Raw genomic sequence first — 23,046 nt, 5'->3', positions numbered from 1 at the left:
TGGGGGAATGTTTAGTACCTTTCATGGTTAGGGATCGCTTGCGTGTCTTGCCAGTATTAGTTATTTTGGACGTACCGCACATTCTGATTTTAGGATCTGATTTTTGGCGTGTTATGGGTATCGTTCCAGATTTGAGGCATAACGAATGGTATTTTTCGGACGCTCCAGCAATGGTAGGTTCAGTGGATCATCTCCGAGGTCAAACTATTTTGACCGATGCAGAGAAGTCGCAATTGGAGGAAGTTATTAATAGAAGTCGTGAACTAATGGGCACTTCTCTTGGTTGTACTGATGTCACTGAGCATGTGATTGTTTGTAAATCTGCACCCATAAAACAACGTTACTATCCTGTATCCCCAGTAATCCAAAGCCATATTGATAAAGAGCTAGAAGATATGTTGGCGAAAGGAGTAGTGGAGCGATCGAATAGTGCTTGGTCGTCCCCGATTCTCTTGGTGAAGAAAAAGGTTCCAGAAGGTGAAGAACCAAAATGGAGGTTCTGCGTAGACTATCGAAAGCTTAATGCCGTAACAGAGAGGGATGGCTACCCATTACCGTACATCTCTAATATTTTAAATAAATTAAAGAACGCGCATTATCTTTCCACCATAGACATTAAGTCGGCGTATTGGCAGGTACCTGTTGCTAAGGCTTCCAGGCCTTATACTGCTTTTACGGTTCCTGGTCGAGGTCTTTTTCAGTTTTGCAGAATGCCTTTTGGATTACATAATGCCCCGGCTACATGGCAGAGGTTGATAGATCGTGTCCTCGGTCCGGAGTTGGAACCCTATGTTTTTACTTACTTGGATGACGTGGTCATCGTGACAAAGTCTATTGAAGAACATGTAAGGATCTTAGAGGAAGTCTTTAGACGCTTGAGAGAAGCTAAGTTAACCGTTAGCTGGGATAAATGTCAATTTTGTAGACCGGAACTAAAGTATTTGGGTCATGTGGTTGATAGGAATGGACTACATGTTGATGGTGATAAGGTCAAGGCTATGCTACGTATCCCAACACCCACATCCGTCAAGGAAGTTCGTAGCATCATAGGCACATTTTCCTGGTATCGAAGATTTATTCCTTCCTTTGCGACACTACTAGCTCCAATTACAGCGATATTGAAGAAAGGAAGAAAATTCAATTGGACCCCGAGTTGTGAAGAATCTTTTCAGAAAATAAAAGAATGTCTAGTTTCTGCTCCGATACTTAATTGTCCTGACTACAATTTGCCTTTTGTTGTCCAATGTGATGCCTCAGGATATGGAGTGGGCGCCGTGTTATTGCAGCCAGGCCCGGATGGTGACGAAGTAATTAGTTTCCTGAGCAGATCACTAACGCGTCAAGAAAGGAATTTTTCCACGACGGAACGGGAATGTTTAGCTGTGTTATGGGCAGTCGAAAAACTGCGTCCTTATTTGGAGGGTGTTCCTTTTACGGTCGTGACTGATCACGCATCCCTCGTATGGCTTCAAAATTTGAAGGATCCTACTGGAAGATTAGCTCGATGGGCGGTAAGATTGCAACAATATGACTTTAAGATTGTGCATCGGAAAGGAAAAGAACATGTTGTCCCCGATTTGTTATCTCGGTCAGTTCCCGTGCTTGATATGGTTGAAGAGGTTGTACCGCTTCCTAGTGGTGATAGTTGGTATGATAAACTTTGTAGAAAAATCGAGTCTAATCCCTTGAAGTATCCTCAGTGGAGAATGTCTGGTGGCAAACTTTATAAATACATCCGTCCCAGTCATGGATTTTTGGTCGAGGAAGTGGACAATTGGAAGGAAGTCGTTCCTAAGGGTCAACGATTGGAAGTGCTGAAGTTGTGTCATGATAGTCCTTTAGCAGGTCATATGGGGATCCTGAAAACTTATAAGCGTATTAACGAGAAGTATTTTTGGCCGAAACTGCGGAGTGATGTGTCTCGTTACGTTGGACGTTGCTCACTGTGTGCCATGCATAAGGTGGAACAAGGTAAGCCCAAAGGCTTTATGACTCCTCAACCTAAAGCTACTCAACCATGGGAGATAGTAGCAACCGATCTTATGGGACCTTTCCCAAGATCAACTCAAGGCTATAAGTTTATCTTAGTGGTAATGGATGTGTTTAGTAAATTTTCTTTGGTATTTCCGTTGCGATCCTCAAAAGCCGTGCATGTCGTTAAGAAAATAGAAGAAGAAGTTTTCCTCGTATTTGGAGTTCCACGTCTGTTACTATGTGATAATGGTGTCCAGTATACTTCGGGTATTTTCAAGAAAATGATGGAAACCTATGGTGTCTCAGTTCGTTATAATGCGTTGTATCATCCACAGTGCAATCCATCTGAACGCTATAACCGAACCCTTAAAACAATGATGGCAACTTATATAGCTGACAACCATAAGAAGTGGGATGAAAATTTGGCCAAACTAGCATGTGCTACGCGCACTGCATACCACGAGTCGACTGGTCAAGATCCCTACTTCATAAATTTCGGTCGGAAGATGGTAGTGGATGGACGAGATTTTTCCCGAAAGGACAAACTCGGAGACCCGGAGGACGAAGTAGCTAAAATGGGATATAATCGATCGCGTGGACTCCAGGAATTGTTTGTTGATGTTAGAAAACGTTTAGATAAAGCTTCGGCTAAGTGTGAGAAGACCTATAATCTACGGAGACGTCCAGAGGAATTTCAGCCCCATCAGTCAGTATGGCGGAGAAATTTTGTGTTGTCAGATGCCGCTAAATATTTCACGAAAAAGTTAGCTCCTAGATGGATAGGACCCTACTTCGTGAAGAAGAAAGTTTCCCCCTGGACATATAGTTTAGAGGATGAAAATGGCAAGGATCAAGGTATTTGGAATATTAAGGATTTAAGGATTAGTAACCCGACTGGTGATCCCGATAGGATTTAGGTCGGAGTAGAACGGACTAGCAAAGTTTTGTCTAGTCTAAGTAAATTCTTCTGAAATTGGTTGTATTTATTTTTTTTTGTTGTGTCCGTGAAGGATGACTGAGTGTTGGCTATGATCGGTTCTTAGGATGTATTTGGATGGTCAACCGATTCGTTTTTTTTTGTGTTAGGTAGCCAATACGAAGTCGTAGGGTTGCGGTAGCCTTAATTTCTTTTGATTTATGGAATTGAATGTCACTTAGGTTTGGTCAGAAATATGTTGTCTTCGATGATATGGCGTTGGGATTTGTTTTGATGTTAGTAAGCCATTCTATTTAATTGGGATTTTTTCGAAGCCACATAATTATGTTTTGGTGAATCTTGTTGGATAATAGCTTAGTTTTGGATGATTCACTAAATTTCGTTGTATACGGATTTAAATTCTGAAAGACCTATCTCATTTTTATTTTAATGAACAATTGGAATTACACTACTGTTTCGGTAGATGTTTCTCGCAGTATCAGTAAGAGTCGAGTGGTGGAGAGTTTCTTATGGACTCATGTTATGCGAGGTATAGTGAAGTACTAGCGATGCCCCAGAGCTGGGAGGTCGCGAATAAGGGCAACATCCAGTAACCGACCAAATCAGTGTTGTCAGATTGACGTTGGAATTTGAAACTATTCTACTTGATCTCATACGATGAGAGATGACTGTTGTGTGGAAGTGGAGTAAGTGTTGTAAGTAAGTTGTTGCTTTGTGCGTGTGGTTTGAGGTTGGTATGTCTTTCGTTGTCCAAGTACTTGCGCATGGTGAAGACGGTGTGGATGATGATTGTGTGGATTGTGTGGACTTCGCTCAGAGTTTAGGTAGTGTGTCGCTAGCGCGAGGGAAAATTTTCTTCGTCTAGTTTTTCCTCGTAAATTTTCCTCTGGGAAAGGGAGGTGTTGTTACGTTCCAAATTTAAAGTAGAAAGTCCCACCTCTATTTTATCAAAATTTAAATAATTCAGGACGTGTAAGAGCGGTTGCCTATAATATATTATAAGCAAGGTGGCGAAAATAAAATTAGTAATTTTCAAATAGGGGTAATGTCTGGCAAATTGTGCTGAAGTTAAGGGAACACGTCCTCTTTTTTGTGAAGAAACTAATTTAGATCGTTCTTTCTAGAGTTATCTTGGAAGAATTGGGATCATAAAATTGAAATTTTTGAATCTCGGTACTATTCGGTGACCTCCGTGTGTCAAGTTGTCAAGTGTTCGGAAAGACGACGGAAAGAAAGTGATTCCAGGTTTGAGAGTGTTACTGAAAGGTTGGGCTAGATTAAAAACGGCATTTTTGTTTTTTTGCTTTTGCTGCTGTTCCATGTGGGATCTGGACTAGTCCGAACCGTGTGGATATTCAAGGGGATTTGCTGCCTTCGTGGAAGGGTTTTTTTTGGAATATCCACAATTTCGCTAAAAAAAGCGGATCTACAGTACACGTGAATACCGGGAGTCGTATTTAGATCAAGAAATTAGCCTTAATCACGAGTCCAAATAGCCGGCTACGCTTCGGTCCAATTTGGGATATTTCAAACCCCTAATCTGGCTAAGAAGGGTGAGTGTTAGAACATTTCGTTTTTAATTAATTAAAAAGTTGTAGTTATTTTTTTATCCCATCTCTAAAAAGCTATTCACATTTTTATCAGTTTTCATACATTCAAGTTCGGAGACAAGTTTTTTTTTGTATTGCTCCATTATCGCCAAAAGGCAGATAAACAAAGTGTTAAAATCAATATATTTATTTCCAAATAATTATTTTAGACACAGATGGTAATTAATGTTTTCTTGCTTCAGGGTTGGTTGGTTGGTTTGTTTGTTTTTTTCTGCTTCTTCTTCTTCGTATTTTTCCGTCTGGCTGTAATTTTCAACTTTTCAACATTGTCACACAAGTCTATGTACATCGGCAATCGTATGGGATTTTGGATTGAAGACACGCTGAACTATAACTGGAATTCCACGCGGTGAAGTATATGAAAATTCGAGGTATGGATCGATAATTAATTTTCAACGGAAGATTTAAGCGCCGTCTAATTTGGTTTGCGAAATACAATAGTTTTTTTAAAAGATTATTTGCTGTTAGTTTTTATTTTCATATTTACAAATACTTTACAGATTTTTTTTAAAGATAATTTGCGGTTTATTTTATTAATTCAATATTTACACATACCTATTTTAATTTTGTAAACTGCGTCTAAGGGGGGGTTATATATTTGAGATTTATTTTTTTTATATTATTTTCTGCGCACGCACTTGAGCTCACGTGGTGTCCTATTTGCGTTAATTATTTTTTTTTTGGTTGGTATTGAACCGCACACCCCTTAGCGTCCGGTACTTTTGATACGTCCTACCTTTCATTTTGTTCTGTTAAATAGAAATAACTTATGAATTTTTGTTAGGCAAGCAGAAGCCGCATTTTTATATTATTTTTTTATTAAGCCTATGGTAAAGTTAAATAATATTGTAATATGTAATATGTATGTATTTATTTTCAACTATCTTGGGAATCTATTTATTAAAATTGACTAAATTCTAATCTGACAATTTCATTTATTTTTTTATTTATTCAGGTTGTATACTGTTACTTAGTATTTTAGTAGTAAACCTATTGGTAAGTTGGTGGTTTATTGAATAGCAACGTAGGGAAGGCTGTGGGCCAATTTACCTGGCGCCCCTGATATAACTTCGGATTTTTTTGTTTTGTGGACCGCACGACCATCTCCACTGTTTTGTCTAGCCGCGAGCCATTCCCAGACTGTCACCGTATAGTACTTTTCTTTCCGGGTGTACGTCTGATTTATATTTGGTACAATTTGTAATTTTTTTATATAGATTCGGTTTTGTACGCCACAAGAGGGATTCCCATGTCATTACATATTCTTTTCCACAGGTGCTTGTTCCAGATAAATTTTGAAAAGAGCGAAATACAGCAACCCTGCTTAGTCCTTTCGTGACCTTAAATCCCTCAGATATCCTTGATCCAGTTTTAATTTTTGCAGTCGTTCCATTACACAGACTTTGGACTGCTTTGATAAGACCATGCTTAATGTTGGTTTGCTGTAGGGTTGACCATAGTTTACTGAGGGGTACACTGTCATATGCTTTTTGTAAGTCTACGTACACCAGGTAAACTTCTTTATTGACGGCTGTTTTTTTTTCTCAATAACTTGCGTAATAGAGTACAAGTGGTTTACTGTGGATTGCCCGGCTCTAAAACCAGCTTGCTTCTCTGCTTCGTAATCTCTATAGTCATTTTCTATTTAGTTCTTAATAAGTTTCCCATACATCCTACTTATTGTGCTGTTTACCGCAATTCGTCTGTAATTTTCACAATGACCCTTGATCATGTTCAATCCTAGTCGTAATAAAATATACTTATCCTTATCCAAAATGAACAGTGAAGCTCAAGGATCGCTAAAATAATTTTTATTCGAGGAACAGAGTGGTACACTGTGGTGGAGAAATAGTTATCTACAATACAACATCGTTATCGAATATTTTTATTATCGAAAATTGTGCTCACGATGTGGACCAAAAATGTTGATGGAGGTGCACAAATACAATTCTTTATTAACAATTTAAAAGCCAAGGCAGCGTCTTTTCTTAAGCATTATGATGCCGAAGAAGACAATTATTTTATAGTTTAATTCATGAAATGGTGACATTTGACATCGCTCAAAAGAATAAAATTTCAGTAGAAAATTTCAGTCCCGAAAATGTACACTGTAATTTTATTTTTTGTATATTGTGGACAAAAGGCAAGATAAGAGAATCCATTCTTTGTCTACTCTTGGCTGTTTTAAATACTTTTTCCTTAGATTTTATTCAAAAAACACTACAAAACCCTATATTTTAAGATTAATACCTCTTTTTGAAGTGAGAACTCGAGCTTTTTTGAGGAATCCAAATTTGTGACAGGGTGGACCAACTCCCCGGCTTGTCTTTACCAGCTTAAGACTTACCCTTTTCTTTAATATGAAATCCTTCTTTTTCTTCTTCTTTTGGCATCATAACCCTGGATGGGTCTTTGCCTGTCTGGCTATGTCCTTCCATTCAGATCTCTCTTGTGCCCTTCTTCTCCATTGTCTTATGTTCATTGTTTTCAGGTCGTCTTCCACGTCATCCAACCATCTCTTTCTGGGCCTTTCTTTTTTTCGCCTTCCTATGGGCTTCCATTGTAACATTTTCTTTGTTGTTTTTGCATCATTCTGTCTCTGCACATGTCCCAGCCATGACAGTCTTTGACTTTTCACAAATCTTACAATGTCATAACCTTCATTTAACTCATTAACCTCGTCGTTTCTCCTGATTCTCCATGTGCCATCTTCCTCTTGTACCGGGCCATATACTTTCCTCAGTATTTTTCGTCATTACCCAAGTTTCACATCCATATGTTACTACGGGTCTAATCAGTGTTCTGTAGATAGTCATTTTGGTTCTTTTGTCTAATAATTTCGATGTCATCAATCTTTTATTAGCATAGTATGTACGATTCCCGCTGGAAATACGTGCATTAATTTCGCTACTTACGGAGTTCTTCTGATTGATTTGAATATGAAATCCTTACTTTGCAATAAGCGATCGATTTGCTTAACTTTGCTTGCAAAATAAAAATTCGCACAGAAAAATGATATTCGCACCGATAAAGATTTTCACCACTTTAAATTCTGTTTGCACTAAATATTTTTACAGGTATCTAAGTTTGCACCAAATGGCGTCTGGCCTAGCTATAAAATGGACTCCAAATCAGCTTATGAACGGTTTCGTCGACGAAGCGCAAGATAAAAGGTTAGTATAAAGAAAAGTATAGTTTTTAATTTAATAGGTCTTTTTAAAAGTATATTTAACTAAATAAATTAATACATATCTTAATCAGATACAAATCAATAATGGTTTATGATCTTGACAACCACCTTTACCTGCTGTTGTGCTGGCTATACTTACGTTAAACTTAATTAAGGAAGAAATCTAATTTTAATTGTAATAAAAAATGATTTACACTATAAAGTTCACTGAATGAAACACTTATTCAATTTAAAAAATGGTTTCTCTTTTAATAAAGTTACTAAACTGTTTTTATTTGCAGTATATATTGGGATTATGCTTTGAACGTCAGACTTGACGACATTGTATATGTTCACTGTCACCAAGATAGTGAGACCGGCGGTACTGTGATCCTGGTTGGACAAGATGGTGTCCAAAGACCACCAATTCACTTTCCCAAAGGTAAGACATGTAAGCTCACTTGCAAAATTTTTGAATATTGACTTGTACTTTTTTCGATTCTGCTTTGATGTTCGTTGTGTTGTTGCTGTTAACAGACTACATCAATAACACATTTTTGCTTGGATTGTACGTCGTTGTTAGGAATTATTTCTTCCTGAGTTAACATTTGCCCACGAAAGGGATGAAAGAATGGGGCCGTCAAGGAATAGAATAGAATAGAATAGAAAAATATGCTTTATTGTCACTGAAAATTGTACAATTTTATGCACAAAGCTTACAAACAGTCAGAAAAATAATAACAATTTAAAATTTACTAAAATTACATAAATCGTCAATATCACAAAATAAAAGATAATCAAATATACAATCCATTGCAAAATTTAAATAATTTGCAAATTGCATAATAAACCCTTACGAACCAATAAGTTTATGCAGTTTAACCATGCAGCCGCATGTGACACCCATATATATATATTATATATTATATATATATATATATATATATATATATATATATATATATATATATATATATATATATATATATATATATATATATATATATACTTTGGTTACTTGAACATCAACGTACTGTAATTTCTTAGTTATTAGAGAGTTCTGAGAGTTATCAAGTGAAAGAGTGAGAATACTGTAACGATATTTTAGCAATGGAGCATGCGCAGTCTGAAAATTGAATAACGTAAATGATTTTAACTTTTACGGGCTCCGTTACCGTACGCGGGTTTGATATTCGGTAACGTTAGCACCGAATCGCACCAATTCGTCAAGACTCGGGACTCGGAGATTGAAGTTCCTGTTCTGTAATTTTATTTCTGTGCATTAGTTAACAGGTGTTGACGTGTTTTCTGCTTTCTTGGTTAAGCATCTGCGAGACAAATACAACATTTTATTTTATTACATTATATTTATCAATTATGAACAAGGAAATAGTGAAAAAGACAAAAAGGCTGCGTTTTACAAGCACTGATGACCTTTTAGTAAAAGAAGTGCGATGAGTCAACCCTCTGGAATGTCCTGTTTTTCAAACCAAAAATACTGTTTGGCTTGCTCAAATAACTTCCTTGATACCTTGGGTGAAAGAAAACAAAAAAAAATTTATTATTTTGCTGTCACATACGACCTTTGACTGACAGCTGCCAACTTTAACGTGAAGCACCAATTCGACCATTTGATAACTCTAAAATTACATATCCGTTAAAACCTATACCGTAAAAAAATAGCGTTTAAGTGTCAAAATAAAGGAAGGATAAAATTTTACTTGATAACTTTCTATTCGTTAAGAAACTCTTCCATTGAATAATATGGTCTTTCAGATAGATAGGCTTTTTTCATTTTACGGAATTTAAGGAAAGAAGTTGCAGATTTAAGTGGCAAAGGGAGATGGCTGTATAATTTTTTTGCCGAATATAATATAGATTTCTATATTATATTAGCGATCCCGTCTACTCAGTAGACGGGATCGCTAAATATACATTAAAGGTTGAATTTCTGGTGAAGTAGTCATGATTAGGTCTTGCTGGAAAAACATGTAGGTGTTTACGAATTAAGCAAACAGTTTTTAAGATACAATTATTGCTTTTTTGTAATTTTAAAATAACATCTGATTGGGCAGCTGTACTAGCACCCCAAAAAGGAAGACCATATCGAAGATGAGACTCGAACAAAGAAAAATATGTTGTTTTGGAAGATGCTAAATTAATTTCTTTCCAAACCGATCTTATTGCATAGCAGGCTGAGGCTAGTTGGACCATTTAAGGTTGCTGTCTATAAAAGTACCAAGAAATTTTACAGAATCGACGATACTGATCTGGCTGTTATTAAGAAGCAAGGGTTGAAGAGCTCCTTTATATGATAATGTTGCTGTTCATGTTGTTTTAATCCACGTTAAAAGATAATAAATTAGAGTCGAACTAGGTTTTTAATTTAAGTAGATCAGAGGTTATAGTTGCATAAATAGTTGAAATATTAGGAAGGAAAAACATGGATAAAACTAACCTATGACAATCCAGAGATCTTCAAGGCCTGTAGTTCTGTTTATACAGTGTATTTACGTAAGTTGGAACCATATGGGAAACTCTGTTATTATTATTTTACGAAAAAAGTTATTGTTCATAAAAAGACCATGGTCTAAAACCTAAGATGCAACCAATAGATATCAAATTTTATCAATATTATACGAGGTATGACAAAAAATATGAATTTCTGCTCAAGAGTAAAGTACCTTTATATTTCACATCGAAAACTTATATTTTGGAAAGTTGTTTGGAATTAAAAACTTTTATAGCATGCAATCATTTCATCATTTTAATTGAAAAAAAAAAATTGCAAATTTTTCTCAAATTACCGAAATCGAACATCATTTTTGTTATGATAAAAAATAATAAGCAAACTTCCACAAAACAAAATTAATTAAAAATCTAATGGACATTGAAGGGTTAATGTCTGCTGTAACATTTTAGCGATGTTTGAGCGAATTAAAATTAACAGTAAAAAAGTTTTCCATGTGCTTTCAACTTACGTAGACACTTTCATATTATATCATCTTCTTATCATATAATTATATTCTAATTATATAATTAATTTCCTTTTATTTTTTTTACATTTATTTTCTATTGAGTTATTACTTTTTTTACATTGTTTTGCCATCAAAGGTTTGTTTTCAGGTGGACATATGTTGGCGTTTCTGAGTTGTATAGAGACAGGACTGCTACCTCATGGAAGGCTGGATCCGCCGTTGTGGTCTCAAAGATCAGGAAAAAATTACACAAAAAGAAGAAGACCATTGCCAGCCTTAACGGAAAATGAAGATACTAGTAAAGACTACGTGTTCAGGATCGTCGATAATACATGCAATCATAAAGACATACGTAAGTAGTACGATCTTTAAACGAAAATTATTTTATTAATTTAAGTAAAAAAAATACTCTCTCTCTTGTGGTTTCCCTATTTTCTAACAATTTTTCTCCATTAGTTTCTATCTTTAGCTGGTAGTTTCGCAGAATGAGTTTCCAGCTGAATTCTTAATTAAGTCCAACCATCTAGTTGGTGATCATCCTCTTAATCTTCTCCCCGGAACGATTGGAGAGACTTTTTTTTAATTTCGAGTTAATTTAAAATGGAAACGTTTGTCCTATGAGCTATCCAAGGTATGCGCAGTATTCTTCTCCAGCACCACGTCTTAAAGGCATCAATTTTTTAGCTCTCGCGTCCGCAAAGAGTCCAAGTCTCTGCCCCGTATAGAAATATTGAGAATACAAGGGCATTCACCAGTCTCATCTTGATATTTTGAGCGATACATCTGTCTTTCCAAACTTTAGTTAGGAGTTTAGTCTGGAATCTGTCGACCACCAATATTTTTATCTTAACTTTATTGATTTTCACAGCAACTTTATTGCTTTCGTACTCAACTCTTCGCAGGAGATTAAACATTACTTGCTCATTTGCTGCTATAAGTGTAGTGTCATTAGCAAATCTTAAATTGGAGATTTTCCTACCAACCACTGTTACTCCACCGGCCCATCCATCTAAAACCATCCTCATGACATGTTCACCATAAATATTGAATAAGTCAGGTGACAAAAAAAATACAGGGCCATCGAAAATAATCGTAATTAGAGCAGGCTTTAAAATGTGCCTTCCTTCTTTGGACGGCTAGTCATAAAAAAGATCCTAAACATAATATTGCATATAACTTGTTTACAATTCTTTGTTTTCTTTAAAAGAAAGGTGTAAAGATTTAAAGATTTAAAAAAATAAGATCATCTAAAACTTTGTTACCTTTGTAATATATACAGGAGAATTATTTGATAGTAATGTAATAACATTTTTATTAAGCTATAACATTACGCTATTTTCTTATGGCATTTTAATGTAATTACTATTTTAATGGAAATCAGCCACAATTGAAGGTTAAAATAAGTTTATTGACGTTTTAATTTATACTTCGGAAATCGTTCTGAAAATACAAACATTAATGTAATTAAACTTATTTTAACTTTCAATTATGGCTTATTCCCATTAAAATAGTTATTAAAGTCATTTACAGTCAAATCGTATTTGATTATATGTGATCTATTTAAAATATTTTCAAAAGCACTACCATTTAAGAGTCATAAATTTATGCAGTAGCGCACCTAGAGTTTACCTCTGAGGGGGTTTTGGTTGGTCACCGAACTTTTCTTATGATGCTACCTCCATTTTGAGTCCTTAAAATGTGTGAGTAACAGTGTTGGAATAGGGCCCTGAGAGGGGGGGTTTAACCCCCAAACCCCCCCCCCCCTGTTTGCGCCACTGAATTTATGATTGTTGTGTCCATATCAAAATTTTGCCACCAAGGGAGCATGTTAGCCAAATCTAAAGCAAGATAGTTAAATATAGCTAAATAATGCCATTCATTTTGTGGTCTTTCTAAATTACGATATTTTTCGATGGTTGTATATAACTATTACGTCGGGAAACATAATTAAACAGTTACTTTGTCGCAAATATTTTGTGCACCCATCTACTATCTGATGGGAGGCAAAATTATCTCGAAAGTTTGCTGGAGATTTTACAAATTACCTGGAGAGTTTTTTAGAAAGCAATAACATAAACAAAGTAGAACCACCACCTCAATAGTCACAATATTATTCTTTAGATCTTTTGGACCTACAAGAATTTAAAATTAAAATCATTAATTCAGTCTAATAGACTTGTAACATTTTTATATATAATTTGATCTTTTTTAGTGAAAAGAAATCAGCTCATGGATACACACGCCTCATTACCAACTAAAGTTAGGGTTCAATTAGGTAGCACTAGTACTAGTTCAGAAAGTTCCTCCAAAAGCTTCAGCATAGACCAAAATATACCCGATAGTCCTCCCAGTGTCTGTATACAAGCTGTCTGTGATTCTATGAAAAGACAAATTATATCCAGGTGAGCATTTTTGAAGCGGAGCTTTTAAAGTTACTTTTTTCTCTATAGTAAAATGCTGAGGCAAGCGTCACGGAACGAGCGCTACAAGATGGCGTCATCACGGAACTAGCGCTACAAGATGGCGTCACTATAGAGCTAGCGCCACAAGATGGCGACGTCACGGATAGCGTCATAAAATAGCCGTTCTTTTATGTTATGCGGGTTTAAATTACAAACTGCGTGAAAAATAACAAAATACAGATATTAAATGGGAAGTAAAAAATTAAAAGAATATTTGTTAATAAAAGATATGATTCGCAAGGATTGTCAAAATTTAAAAGACATAAATGTTATCCGATTAATGACAGTATTGAATCATCTGTTTAAATTTTTAAAACAGTTTTTGTTTTAAAATAATTTCATATAAATACAATTACACTGGGGTGTAAGATTAACCGGACACTCCGATTTTTTTTTGTTGTTCCTTGGATCAAAACTTATTTAATTTGTTTGAATTGTATTTTATGCCTTATTAGCGATAACGTTTTTTTCTTGTTTGAACCTAAACTTGGCTAAAAAACCTTATAAACAAATTATAGGCCATTTTTATTAAAAAATGTCCGTTTAAAATTGTTATAGTTTTCTTACAAATAATATTTCCATTATAATTAAGGTTTAGTTTTAAAGCTGCTAGTTTTTCTTTTAATTTGAGCTAATATAAAGTTATTTTATTCAAAATGTTTTAATTATTCGATTAAGGTTTATTAAATATCATTTTGTAGGTTTTTTTAAAGGAATAAATGTCATTTGGTAAAAATGATTTACATTTGTTAATTTACGAATTATAATCATTTAAACAATTAAATTATTTATAACAAATTCCCGTCACTTTTGACGCAAAAGCAAGTTTGAAATTTGAACTTAACGGGTCAAAATACATAAGAATACACTCTGAAACTCCGTGGACTTTGATCGACCCCGGAACAACCCTAGCTCTGGACATTAAATGACTACAAACTCCATTTATGCATGAAGTCCCTATCGATAAATCAAACAATGTTCGCGATAATTTAAAATTATATTTTTTAGGGCATTCTATGGTTGGTTGGCATACTGCCGACACCTCTCTACAGTTAGAACTCATTTAAGTGGATTAGTCCATACCAAAATAATCAACGGAGATGGAGCAAGCGAAGGAATAACAATAGAGAAATGGGCTGAACTATGTCTAGACGGTGTAGTTTCCGATTATGCCGAAGTGTATCGACTGACGTATTTTGGTGGCATTGCGCAAGATCTTAGGCACGAAATATGGCCGTATTTACTAGGACACTATAAATTTGGAAGTACTTCGGAGCAAAGGAAAGAACTTAGCGAAGAAACTAGACAAGCGTAAGTAAAAAATTAAATTTGTAATCTATGTATACATCATGCCTTATCTCTGTCTCTGTATAACACTGGTCTCTAGGCAGTGCTTTTAATATTCATCCAATATATTTTCTTGAAGGTATCCCACAAGGATTGAAAAAATTAAACAAAAACTTTAATATTTGCCTTAAATCAATATCATAGACATCTACATGTTTGTTAAATGTACGTTTTTTTCAGATACGAAAACACAATGTCAGAATGGTTGGCAGTGGAGGCAATAGTAAAGCAAAGAGACAAGGAAAACCAGGCCCATGCTATTGCAAAACTGAGCAGCGAAAGTATGTCAGGAGAGCAAGTACCAGCTCAAACGCAAGAAGAACTTTGTAATGAAGTAAGTGACTTTATAAGCAGATAAATATAAAATTTAGTTTGTGTTGGATATTTAAAAGTAGCAAACAAAATATATCTACCGCTTCTTACGTTTTCTAGCGCTCTTTAATATTTTTACTTCCCTTTATATAATGGCAACTATTTTGTCCCATATTTGTTGTTGTCTTTTCTTCTACATCATATTTTTTTATTTGTGGTATTTCTTGCATTGATTTTGTATTTTTCATTCTCTGTAACTGTGTCTATACGTTTATTTGAATTTTAAGATAAACTTCAATATTGATTCGATCTGCCATTCTTGTTTTATTTTTACGTTTTTTAATTCGTCCAGTTTTGTTATTGTTATTGATGTTTTATAGTTTTTTATGTGAACAGCCTGAATTTTGATGAGCATTGTTGCTCAGTAGGTCCATATGAGTCAATTGGATTTTTGGGACTTTGACCAATGGGTCTACCAAGGAGGGTTTAGTTAGGTCATTTTCTTCTATCCGAATTTCATACCCTACCCACCTCAGACGTCCTATCTAAATGTATTGTACGATATGTGGTATCTGGTACCTGGTAAGTTCAAAGTTGTATCGGCTTCTCCACACTCCATTGTCATTCACCGCTCCATAGATTCACCTTAATACTGAATTTCAAAACATTGTAACATGTTTTCATCATTTTTTGTTAGAGACCTGGTCTCTGAACCATATGTTAGGACTGAGCGTATTATTGTTTTGTATAGTTTTAACTTTGTATTTCTTAACATACTTGAGGCTTTAATAATGAGGTTGAGCCCAAAAATAGGATTTGAGGCCGAGTGCTTATTTTCATGTACTTCGTTTTGTTGGTGTGTATTAATAAACCCATTTTTGCAGCCGCTTCTTTTAGTGCTACATATGTCTTTTGTACAGCGTTTTGTTAAATTTACCATCTGACTTAGTACTGCTTCGTTTTTTATTGCTTTGATCATTTCTCCTTTATTGACAGTCATAGTCTACCTTGTAATCTATAAATATGTGATGAGTATCTATGCCATATTCCAGTGATTTTTTTCAAAATTTGACAAGGAAAATATGTCAACAAGAAATCTTGTTGATATAGGAATTTCCAATATTGAAAGTCTAAGCGTAGACTTTTTAGAGAGTATAAAAGATTCCGAGATCCCATCATCAAAACACAGTACAACCGACTCTTGGTGCCAATAAGACTAGAGGTGAACAAGCTGAAACAAGGCAAGTTGATGCAAGTCACTTCTGGCCTTGATTAGAAGGAAGGTTCAAAATAATTTTGCTTGAAACTCAAAGTCCTAACCAATCAAAAATCTCAGTTACATTCTCAGCTAAAAGTAAATAACTCAACAATCCACAAAACAAGGCAAACGCTTTTAAAAATTCACTACAGGTTGCACTTATCTCGCCAAAAAATTCAAATTTCAGTGTACATACACTGATAGCTACCTAGTGGAGAGTGGAATATATACTCTTCAACCCTCTACTGCACATAGAGCTCCATCTTAATCCGACGGTAGCTCCTATGTAGGAGGACACCGTCAGGCAGATGTGTGACGTTGGAAAAAGTTTTCTCCTGGCCCAGATTGCATCCATAGAAGATGCCTCAAAAAACTTTCAGAGAGTATGTTTGCTTGCTCATCCTCTGGAAAGTATAACACAATCATGATTCCCAAACCAGAGAAACCCCAAACGAGCACAAACTCCTACAGGTCAATATTACTCTTAAATACTCTAGGTAAAGTCTACGAGAGGACCCTCAAGGAAAGACTCGTAGAATTCCTAGACGCTCACTTTCTAGTTCCCAATTTTCAATTTGGATTCAAAGTTGGTCACTCCTCTCAAAATGCACTGATTGAAGTAGTCACTTTTATCTTACAATCCATAAACAAACAAAATAGGTTCGCCATAGGCATCTTTCTAGACGTCGAAAATGCTTTATATAAAGTCTGGCATGTCGAACTGATCGAAAAACTCCATCGCATTGGACTGCCTATATCATTTATCAAAATCATCTATTTCTATCTCTACAATCGGACAAGCTGCGTAAAGGTAGCCAACAAACTCCATTTACTTCGCTAGCTGTAATCCTACAAGGCTTAATTTTAGCTCCTACATTATACACAATATATAATAGTGACAGCCACAATAGCTAAACTGACCCTCAAAACTCATTGCCATCCCTCCTAAGGCATATACTCACCAAGAATTCCATAAAAAAAGTTCCATTCCCTCCAGCCAATCGTCTACACTTGACTGGTAACGAAATTCCTGATGAGTATCACGACGTCCTAGAAACAACCCCCATTAAATATCGCAGATAAAATAAAGCTATCCAATAGCCGTTCCCATAATGTATCTGGTGACAGCGATGCTTTCTCCTCGAGGCGTGCTAGGCTTTCAACTTCTTCCTAAAAAAAACACACACAGGCCCACTTTCAGCTTGCTCTGCTCCGCTAACAGCATACTGTCACTCACCCCTTTTACTTACGTTGCTCTACCATCCAAAACTTCCGCAAAAAAAGAAGGGAGACCCTCCTTGAAGAGGCACACCGTCTCCCCTTCTTGAAGAGAACACCGCCTAAGCAAGGTAATAACGTTATGTTGTAAAATTTGACTCAGGGTTGCAATCTGATGAATTGCAGATTTACCACCTCCGAAATATCCTAAATTGCTGAAACAAAAGATATAATTACTGCAAAACAACCTGATACCGCAGTGTGTGGAGCATCTAGTCAGAAAACTATCCTACAAGACGTATTAAATTGTAAAAATCCAAGTGAATTAGACGATGAGATATACCAAGGTTAACATGGGGAATGGTGTGGATAAGGATTCCAGGAAAGTCGTAGTCAGAAAGTTTAGTTTAGTTGGCACATAATAACTGTGGCACCATTGATGGTGATGTTCGTTTTCTGTTTCCTATTTTTTATTCTATTGCTTATTGGTAAGGTGTTTCTATTCAAGTTTCACATTTTCACCAAAATTTATGTTTTTTTATAGGTTTTTGAAGATGATGTCATTACCGATGACGAGGACGAATCTCTAGAAGAAGACAAAGAAGGTGGCAAGAAGAAACATAAACATACGAAACAGAATACCATTAAATATATGAGTGACGAGGAAGATTCTGGAGGAGGTAAGGAAGTTAAGGAGGAAAACAAGGAAGTAGACGCTAAAGAAGTTAATCCTGCCCCTGCAGATAACACAAACGTACAAAATGATGAAGCCTTAAGTAGCGAAAATAAAATTAGTACATATGGCAGCAATGTAGGTGAGTCTTTAAATAAATAAAAATGTGTTCTTTTGTGATATTCCTGGACGTCAGATAGATCTTCGAGAAAATGGGTAACTACTTCCCTATACTCAGATCGTACCTGATGGACAGATATTTTATTACACATCAAAATACAAAATAATATATCAAATTCACCGTATCATAGCTGTCGTGACCTATCGTGAATCCCGTTATTTCACTTGATACGCCCAACATTAATATATAGTAACATAGCTATATCATTTTCTACTTCTACTTTTTCATCCACTTCGATCAAAACTGTGCATTATTCAAATATCTACTTAATGTTTTGTATTTCTAAATATAAAATGTAACGATTTTTAAAATCATGCTTCTACTGAGCGACCAATGCGGTGATTAGAATAACCCACTTTTACATTCAGAAAATTTTAATCAGAATATTCGTAAACTTCGTTAAATAAAGATGTACCTAACATTAAAAAAACATGCAACTGCTTCCAAGTAATGCCATTCCTCCGACATTTATCACTAATGTATATTCGGCGGAGTTTGGGGAGGTTGCTCACTGAAAAATTTTGCTGATCTTAGAAAAATCCCCATATTATTGATCTTTTGTGTGCAGGTAAGTTGTAAGTTACGCCTTATGACAAGATGTCCGCCGCACACCTATTGGCCCATTAGCTAATGGGCCCTTAAGTCACGCCCACTGACGTCACATGATCAATCTAACATGGCGGCTGTCAACTGTCAACTGTCAACATGTCGGTTGTCAGCTGTTAACATTGTGGCTGTTAGACTTCCATTTCCATCATCAATTATAAAATATTCGTATTTTTTTCTGTATTGCCGGTTTGCTGATAAATTCGTGAATAAATAGTTAAGAAATATTTGTGTTTATCTATTTTTTATAATGTTAATGTAAATACAATTTTGTAAATAGTTATAAAAGAAACGTTTTTCTATATCAGTGACTAATAAAAATATTTAATTTTTTTAGATAAAGAAGATATCGTAATAGTACAAGATGAAGTTGAAGCAGATACTGAAGATTCTAAAGAAAGTGAACAACAATCTATTGTAAATGTTAACGAAGAATTAAAAGACTTTATACATAATGTGATTGTGATAAATGCGAGTGTTGATATATGTAATTTAGGTAACTAATCACATTTTTATACAATCATTTAAATCACCACTGCCTTAGAGTCCCATGAATTGAAATTTAACTGCACATTTTTCAATTTTTTTTTATTTATGGTTGCCGTTGCCAAATTTCTTGTCTTCATTTTTCGTAAAATTTACATTCACTTCTGTCATTTCCGTCCTCTTTTTTCTACACTTTGCCTCCCAGTATTTCCATTCTTCCAATTTTATCAAGTAATCCAACTTACTCAGTTTTCTAAGTCTAACGATCTGGGAATTTTCTGGTTTTCCATACAGCTGCCCAATTTCTATATCTGTTCGCCTCGTCCAATCGTTATGTCTCATTCAAACTTCTTTGAAGATTTTCCTTACCTCACTCCGCTTTCAGATATTCAACGAATTTTCTTATTCTTTGTTCATCTTTAAGTTTTGATGCCATAAAGGGCTGTAAATGGGATTATTTTTGCCGCCTTATAGACGTATTTTTTGCTTTCAATAACTTATGTTGGGCTTCAATCGTTTTCCTTCTTCGAATTTGTTGACTTTTTTTCTCTTTTATTAGTTTGTGCAACTCTTGGGTACTCAAACTCCCACATTTCAAGATGCAAAAGTACTTCCCACATTCCAAGATCCTATTAGACTTGAATTTTAGTAAAGTGTAACGATATGGCATCCTTCAACCTGCAAACAGGCGTTGGGTGGCAATGTGTAACGATAAGACTACCACCAAAGAGAATTGAAGTACTATTAAAAAATAATACCTCAATCAACTATGAGAGCTGATCATCTATGCTTCGCCTAGTTCAGTCTCTCAAGTGTGATTACGTCTTATCTTAAACTATGAATTAAACAATGAAAATTCAGTTGTTAACAAATAAAACAATGAATTAACTAATCATATTTATTTATCATAAAACAAAATAATGATACTTAGTTTGCACAAGCCTTATAGCTTTACAATAAAATGAAATGATACTTATGGCATCGATGGGTTGCTGATGATTTGAGTGGTCTTGAACACAGATGCAGTCTTAGTTGGTTGGTTTTATATGTGGTTAACCCATCGGTTTATTTAATAAACTATCCGATAAACCCAAAGAGATTTCTGCAGACCATAAAATAAACCTTATTTCATATTTCCTTTTTTTATATAAATTTCAACTACAGTTCATCTAATTTACTTACCGTTGCACGTCATTATCATTGACAGATCGAAGTTGACACAGTTGCTAAAGTATAAAAAAAACCTGAATCCATTTTAAATTAAATAGGTCACATAATGATTGCAAAAGTGGATTCTACAACAAAACAAATTAATATTTAATGTAAATAAAGAGAAACAAAACAAGAGTTAAAAAAAATCTTGTTAACAATTTGAACCGTGTTTTTTGGGCGGTGAGAGAAGTGTATTAGTTTTTACGGCTTGAAATAGAACTCACAGTTGAAATATGTAAATTTAAAGCTGCAGCTACATGCTAAAACAAGAATGTATATTTTAAGCATCTACAATAATATACAAAACATACATTTACATACTTCTCTAACAGCAGTCAATGGTAGAATGGGGCCGTTCTTATCACGTTCCTGTTCAAAATAATGAATCAAAGAAGCTACTATCTCTTTGCAACGACTATTTAAATTTTTACGTGACATTTTTAAAATAAAACACACTAATTTTGTTCTAAAAAGAAGAGATTTTATTAAATAGGTAAAAATATAAAACAAGAGGTATTCACTTTAAAATTCAAAATAATAAAGTACAAAAAGTGTCAACACCGCAACTGTCAAATAAGTGTTACCAATTTATGCCAAAATATCACCTTCGTTCGATTACAGTTACGGTGTGTTCCGAACAAATGTTGTTCATAAAAACGCTTTATAATGCATTTATACAAATTAAATGAAACATATTATTGTGTATTTCTTTAAGTTAACATTAATAGAAATCGTTAAATATTATTTCTACACGTATATAATAAAATATGTCTAGTGGCTGTAATGCCAGTGTACTCGGCAAAGTGATTCTAAAAAAGAACACACCTACTGCCTAAATATTTCGTGTTGGTATCATGTGACCTCACGGGCTATGATGCAAATGACGTGCAATGGTAAGTAAATTAGATGAAGTATGCACACAAAAAAAATATCCCACCACGTTAGAAAAGCTGATTGACTGAAATAGTGTGGAGTGACTACAATAAAATATAGCACAGATGCCATAGAACATAGTTCTATGATGGAATTAGCTCTTCTGTCAAAATAGAACAGAATATTAATTTAGTCTATCGGACAGGAATAGAGAGGACGCCAACTATTTTGTGAAGAAAAAATAATAAAAAAACACCGAAGGTTAAGGAATTAATAAATTAATAAAAAAATTTAAATAAAATCATTATTTAAATATAAATTAATAAAGATGTGACGTTTATAACGTTACAAAAGACTTGTTATTTCCATTATTGTTTACTCCAAATTCTCGTTTGTTATTTTAGTTTCGCTATTATTTAGTTTAAACTAGATACTTAGATCTATTTTGCTTTTGCATCCAACTTCATTTCTATTCTTTTCCATCTCTACACTCTGCACTCTATTCTAATCTTTTGAAACCCTTTTGTACTGATTTGCCTTTTCGAGATTCTTATACTTTTCTCGTAATTCCTAGCTCATTAATCACAATTTTAGCAATCTGTAAAATGATTCTTAAGACATATAATCGTTTTTAATCATCATCATCATTAGTAAGCGCTACAGCCCTTCGTGAGCCCTGGACTACCTCAAAACATTCTTCCATCCTCCCCATGTCGAGTGTCTGTCTTCTCCATTTCCTTACTCCAATCTCCCTTAAATCGTCCTGCTCCAGATACCTGAGTTTAGGTCCCCCTCTTCTTCTTCTTCTTTTCGAAATTATATCGTCTTCTCCACAGACCCTGTTCGTTAACTCGGCCAAATATGGTCCACAATACTTTTCTTTCTCGTTTTTTATCTCTGTATCTATATTTAGTAGCTTTTAGTACTTTTATAGTACCTATAAACCAAACGTTTCAAGCTCTTTTGCTTACTAACCACATATATTTAGTTTAAACTAAAAATCTTTTACTTCTCTCTTTTAATTCTTTTGAAATTGATTTCGTTGATGTTTCTATCCCTTCCACACCGAATTTTGCAATGCGACATCGACTTTTTAAAGTTTTCCTTACCTACATACCTTATTTATTATATTCTAAACTAAATTTCCTTATCAGATCATAACCTAACTTTATTTTTAATCGTCGTTACTTAATGGTTTTTCAAATATAGTCCTCTTATTCCATATATTCTTTTCCTCTTTGTTTCATACCGGAATAAAATATTAATATTTACTTTCAGGTAACGAGAGCCCACGGATGAGCAATTTGGATGCCGTAACTGAAGAAAACAATTCCTCTTTGGATACATGTATAGAAACACATGGTTTAGCGTCTCCGGCTCGATCCTGCTGTGTTTCTCCCGCTAGTTCTAACGGGGGTGTATATAGTGTAAGTGCATTTTTATTTATCTGGTATATGTGTATAGGTAAGGACTCACATAAAATATTTGGCAGCTTTTTGCATCGTAAAAATATAATTTGTTCTGTTAAATTTGAAAGCAATACCCATTGTAATATATAAAGTGACACAAACCACTCCGAAATAGGCTCAGGACATTAATATAGTTTGTATGTTGAACGACCTTGCTCAGTCGTTTTAGGTAAGAAACACGCGAAAAATATAAACAAAAAAAATTAATAAGTAATGTTTAGTTAATTATATTTACCTTAGTTTATTCGTGATTAAACTTTAAGAGACCGTACAAAGGAAAT

General features: G+C 34.7%; 1 protein-coding gene across 2 annotated transcripts in view; it reads left to right on the top strand.

Annotated features, from left to right (window-relative positions):
• LOC140441051 (small G protein signaling modulator 1-like) overlaps positions 1-23,046 on the top strand; it is an 82,421-nt gene that overhangs the window by 42,588 nt on the left and 16,787 nt on the right. The window contains exons 6-14 of one of the 2 annotated variants that reach the window (XM_072531470.1): positions 7,599-7,694; positions 7,993-8,132; positions 10,817-11,020; positions 12,881-13,070; positions 14,139-14,441; positions 14,658-14,811; positions 17,810-18,080; positions 19,063-19,221; positions 22,575-22,723. In XM_072531470.1, the coding sequence (XP_072387571.1) occupies positions 7,599-7,694; positions 7,993-8,132; positions 10,817-11,020; positions 12,881-13,070; positions 14,139-14,441; positions 14,658-14,811; positions 17,810-18,080; positions 19,063-19,221; positions 22,575-22,723 (1,666 nt within the window). Of the gene's footprint in view, positions 1-7,598; positions 7,695-7,992; positions 8,133-10,804; positions 11,021-12,880; positions 13,071-14,138; positions 14,442-14,657; positions 14,812-17,809; positions 18,081-19,062; positions 19,222-22,574; positions 22,724-23,046 lie in introns of both variants that reach the window. The other variant, XM_072531469.1, reaches the window with a different exon arrangement.

This window comes from Diabrotica undecimpunctata, chromosome 5, assembly GCF_040954645.1.
Source record: "Diabrotica undecimpunctata isolate CICGRU chromosome 5, icDiaUnde3, whole genome shotgun sequence".
Lineage (NCBI taxonomy): Eukaryota > Metazoa > Arthropoda > Insecta > Coleoptera > Chrysomelidae > Diabrotica > Diabrotica undecimpunctata.
This window is presented reverse-complemented; position numbering and strand designations above follow the sequence as displayed.